The 4327-nt window shown below is 38.1% G+C and overlaps 1 protein-coding gene across 1 annotated transcript in view; it reads left to right on the forward strand.

Annotated features, from left to right (window-relative positions):
• The window catches only part of NUP133 (nucleoporin 133), a 69618-nt gene that overhangs the window by 40655 nt on the left and 24636 nt on the right, over positions 1–4327 (forward strand). The window contains exons 18-19 of the mRNA XM_008051116.2: positions 2462–2584; positions 3192–3291. Coding sequence (XP_008049307.2) covers positions 2462–2584; positions 3192–3291 — 223 coding nt within the window. The remainder of the gene's footprint in view (positions 1–2461; positions 2585–3191; positions 3292–4327) is intronic.

Genomic DNA, 4327 nt, shown 5'->3' on the forward strand with positions numbered 1-4327 from the left:
CCGCGGGTTCGAGAACCGCCTAGGCAGGCGAGACCTCATCTTTACAATAAATCAAAAAATTAGCCAGGCGTGGTAGTGCACGCCTATAGTTCTAGCTACTTGGAAGGCAGAGGCGGAAGGATCACCAGAGCCCAGCAGGCCGAGGCTGCGGTGGCCGGGAGCGGCTGCTGCACTCTAGTCTGGGCGACAGAGTGAGACTCCAACTCAAAAAAAAAAAGAAAGAAAGAAAAACAATTCACCTCAATTTTTATAATTTAACGAGTCAAATTGTAATCTTTGTATCCTTTTTGTTCTTTATTTAGCATAATGTTACATGATGAAACAAATCTTTTAAAAAAATTATTGATGACAGATTACTTGAAAGAACTGAGCCAGAGCCTGGTTCCTTTTTCTGCATTTGGATCAAAGGGCAAAGAGCAATTAATTCAGTGTGTTTACACTTTCCTGAGTAAGAGAAAGGGCTGGAAATTATCAGTTGGATACATAATATATGAATAGTACTTAAGAAATTTGATACAGTGAAACTAAAAATGTGATTGACTCTACAAAAAGAATGTTCCATATTAAAAAATGGTAATGTTTAGAGCTTTTCACGTTCACAATTTATATTCATTTATCATGATAGCTACAGGTCTTCAGCTTGCCTTGGGTGTAGTGCTTTTTTTTTTATTTTAATTTTTTGTAGATACAAGCTCTCACTATGTTGCCCAGACTTGTTTCAAACTCCAGGCCTCAAGCGATCCTCCCACCTCACTTAAAGTGCTGGGATTTCAGGTGTGAACCACCATGCCTGGCACCCTTGGGTCTAGTTCTAAGGGTACTCCCACATGGCATAGCCATGATGAACACAGAGAACTGGAAAGAGGGGATGCATTCACATGGCAGAAATATACATAGGGAGTGTCTTTTTTTTTCTTTACCTGTTCTTCCTCTCTCAGGTGGCAAGTTATGTTCCTCAAGAGTGATAGCATCTTAAGAAAAGCAGTTAAGCCAAATCAATCTCTGATTGATTTGACAGAAAGTAAAATAGCAAAATCTGTTTGAGGGTGCACTCTTCTCCGTCTTGCCTCTGTCTCTAGTTTGGGAAGGCCTGGTGCCTCCAGGGACCTGAAAAAGCAGAGCTTACCACTTAAGGAACAGACCATGTTCATAGGGGCAGTATTTGAAGCCACAGAATAGACATGTGATAAAAGTATTTAACAAGTGTTTTGGCACTTCATTTCCTTTTATATTATTTTATGCTTTTTATATTTTATATGCTTTCATTTTGTTTTTCATGTTTATGGTATAAAAATTCTTAATCTTACTAATTAAATGTGCTGAAGGTTTCTTGCTTGGGCCATTAGTATGCCTTTGGTTAACATCAGAAACTATAACAGAGTTTGCAGAAGAGAGCAATTTTTTTTTTTGAGTTGGAGTCTAACTCTGTTGCCCAGGCTGGAGTGCAGTGGCACACTCACAGCCACCCTGGTGTCAACCTGCTAGGCTCTGGCGATCCTTCCACCTCAGACTTCCCAGTAGTTGGAACTACAGGCACTCATGCTACCACGCCCGGCTAATTTATTTTTTATTTTCTTATTTATTGTAGAGACGAGGTCTCACCTAGTTGTCCGGGCTGGTCTCAAATCTGCAGGCTCAGGCAATCCGCTCACCTCGACCTCCCAAAGTGTTGGAATTACAGTCTGAACCACCGAGCCCAGCTGAGAGAGTAATTTTGTTTGGCTCACATTTTTCGTCTTGTTCCTTCAGCTAGTTTGTGAGCTCTTTGAGGGCAGCAAATCAGATTTCTCTTTTCTCTTATCTCTGAGTGTCTGGTGCTGTGTAAACTCAACATTAAGGGGAAAAGCTTAACTGCAAAATGAAACTGGAAACAAGAATTTCAGTGCTTGTGAACATTTTTTATACTGTTATCTCCATGTGTTAATTATTGACAACAAAAGAGTTGGAAGCTATGTATTTAGTTTGGTATTTTCTCATATTGCTTACTGTTTATTCTATGAACATTTCTGTTATGCCTAAAGAAGGGGAATTCCTCAAAGAAATTAGCAAGTTCTTTAGTTTAGGTCATTATTTTAATCCATTGGTTCATAGTTTGAGATCTTACATTGTAAAATGATGTCATTTATAACCTAGTACAATTTAAAGTTTGCACTAGGCACCAATAGCTATAATAAACAAGTGTTTCAGTTGCTTTGTGTTTTAATTAAAACATCTACTTGGTAACAATCTAGAATTTGCCTATTTATAAAAGAGTTATGTGAGTACTCTAACTTTTAAAATTTAGGAGTTTCTAATTTTTCTTGGTTTTTAAAATTATTTTTGCTACCAACTTTCAATAAATTTTCTTCTTTCTAATGATCTGAGAATATGGCTTAATGAGTAAAGCCTATTGAATAGTTTTAATTGTTACCCAGCATCATAATTTTTGTTGTAAGTAGTTGACGTCTATATACTTTATCAGGTGTCCCAAGTAGATACCATCTGTGAGTGCTTGCTGGAGCATGAGGAGCAAGTCTTGAAAGAGACAATGATGGATTCTGTTGAATGGGCTGAGGTGGTGATCAGCGTGAACAATATTCTCAAGGTACAGAAAGATGGCGAAGAGTTCAGCACATCAGAGTCCCACGTGTGGCTGGACAGGAAAGTGGTTTCCATGGTCTTGCTTTGTATTGCCAATAATTGATAAGGTTTTCGCCACTAGTTAATTCCAAAAAGTTAGAAGAATATTAGTCATCAATCAGTTAGCCATTATTTTGGATGTTTGCCTTGTACATATTAATAACTTTCTTAATAACTTTCTGCTTGGTAGCATAAACCTTTTATTTGGAGAGGGATGTTTATATCATTGCAAATGTATCCATATGAATATGTAACTATCTAAATATTTCTCATTTCCGTTTTTTAACTGCTCAAAACCTTGCTACCTGAATTTATTGACTAAAATGTTTCATTTAATGTTAGCTAATGGACTTTATAATAATGGTTTGCCTACCTTGGTTACTGTAGTTTCCCAAAATTGAAGTTAAATTATGGTGTAAAACAAATTTCAAAAGCAGAAAGAACCAAAAAGTAATCCTACAGACCTGCACTGAGTATGTTTTTTATCAGTTGACCTTGGTGCTTCAAGTTACCTTCAGAAGTACTGCTCTCTATCCCTCTGTGCACATACTGACACTCTGTCCTGTCCCCAGGATATGCTGCAGGCTGCTGGTCATTATCGCCAAAGCAGAGACTCCTTGTACAGAAGAGAAAAACCACTAGATAAAATGCCCGAGTATGTTCCGTGGACAGGTAATACACTGATTTATTAAGTTGTTCCAAATATATTTCTAATGACCTGTTATTTTTGGAAGCTGTGTCACTCCCTTAGTCTCGGTCTGTGAGTGAAATGAAAAATAACAAGTGCCATCTCTAAAATGAGCAGATCTTTTTGAAATCCCTTTAATCCTTTGGAATGATGGGTAACCTCCCTGTAATTTATTTAGGTACTTGCGAGGGGCCAGACCCTGCAGATACTGGAGGTCCCTGGTAGGAAAAGTGGCGTCTGCGATTAAACTGGAGGGATAGATATTAAAAGAAAGGAAGATGGAGGGATAGATATAAAGAGAAAGAAAGGAAAGTGGGGAGAAAGAAAGAGACTGGACTCTGTCTAGTGCAGAAGCCGTTTAATGGGACAAACCGTAAGTCTTTTATCCTAAATTTTCACAGGTTAAATCACAAGACTTTCACGTGAACACAAAGCCAGGTGGATGAGGGGCGTCCCCCACCTACCAGGCGTTTTCCCAAGCATGAGGAAGGACAATCCCAAAATTATCTCACTGTTCCTTATGCTTGGTTAATGTTCCTCAAAAGCAATACAACAATTCTGACATCATAATATTCTAATAATCAATAACTTCTAAATCTTGTGCATACACAAAACCTAATAACTAACTTAAATCCTAATCCCTTTCTGTTCCAAGCTAATTCTACCTGCACTATAGAAACTCTTAATTATAGTTCAAACCAGTTTCTAAAGAATGGCCCAGTCTAAAGATCACCCTGGGCCGTTTCTAGGAACAATTGATTACAATCTCTTAACAAAATGGCTGTTCTAAAATCCTATATATCTATCTTAATTTCTATAAAAGTTTCTAATTCCTAATCCTAATATATAAAGCTGATCATCAGCAATAAAGCTTCTAAAAATGAAACCCAAATATAAACTGTAAATTGTACGAAAACCAAAACCACAATAGTAGAAAATGGGGCCAGGCTCGGTGACTCAGCCTGTAATCCCGCGCCTTTGGGAGGCTGAGGTGAGTGGATTGCCTCAGCCCGCGGGTTC

The sequence above is a fragment of the Carlito syrichta genome, unplaced genomic scaffold, assembly GCF_000164805.1.
Source record: "Carlito syrichta isolate Samal-C Ts95f unplaced genomic scaffold, Tarsius_syrichta-2.0.1 Scaffold165621, whole genome shotgun sequence".
In the NCBI taxonomy this organism is placed as follows: Eukaryota; Metazoa; Chordata; class Mammalia; order Primates; family Tarsiidae; genus Carlito; species Carlito syrichta.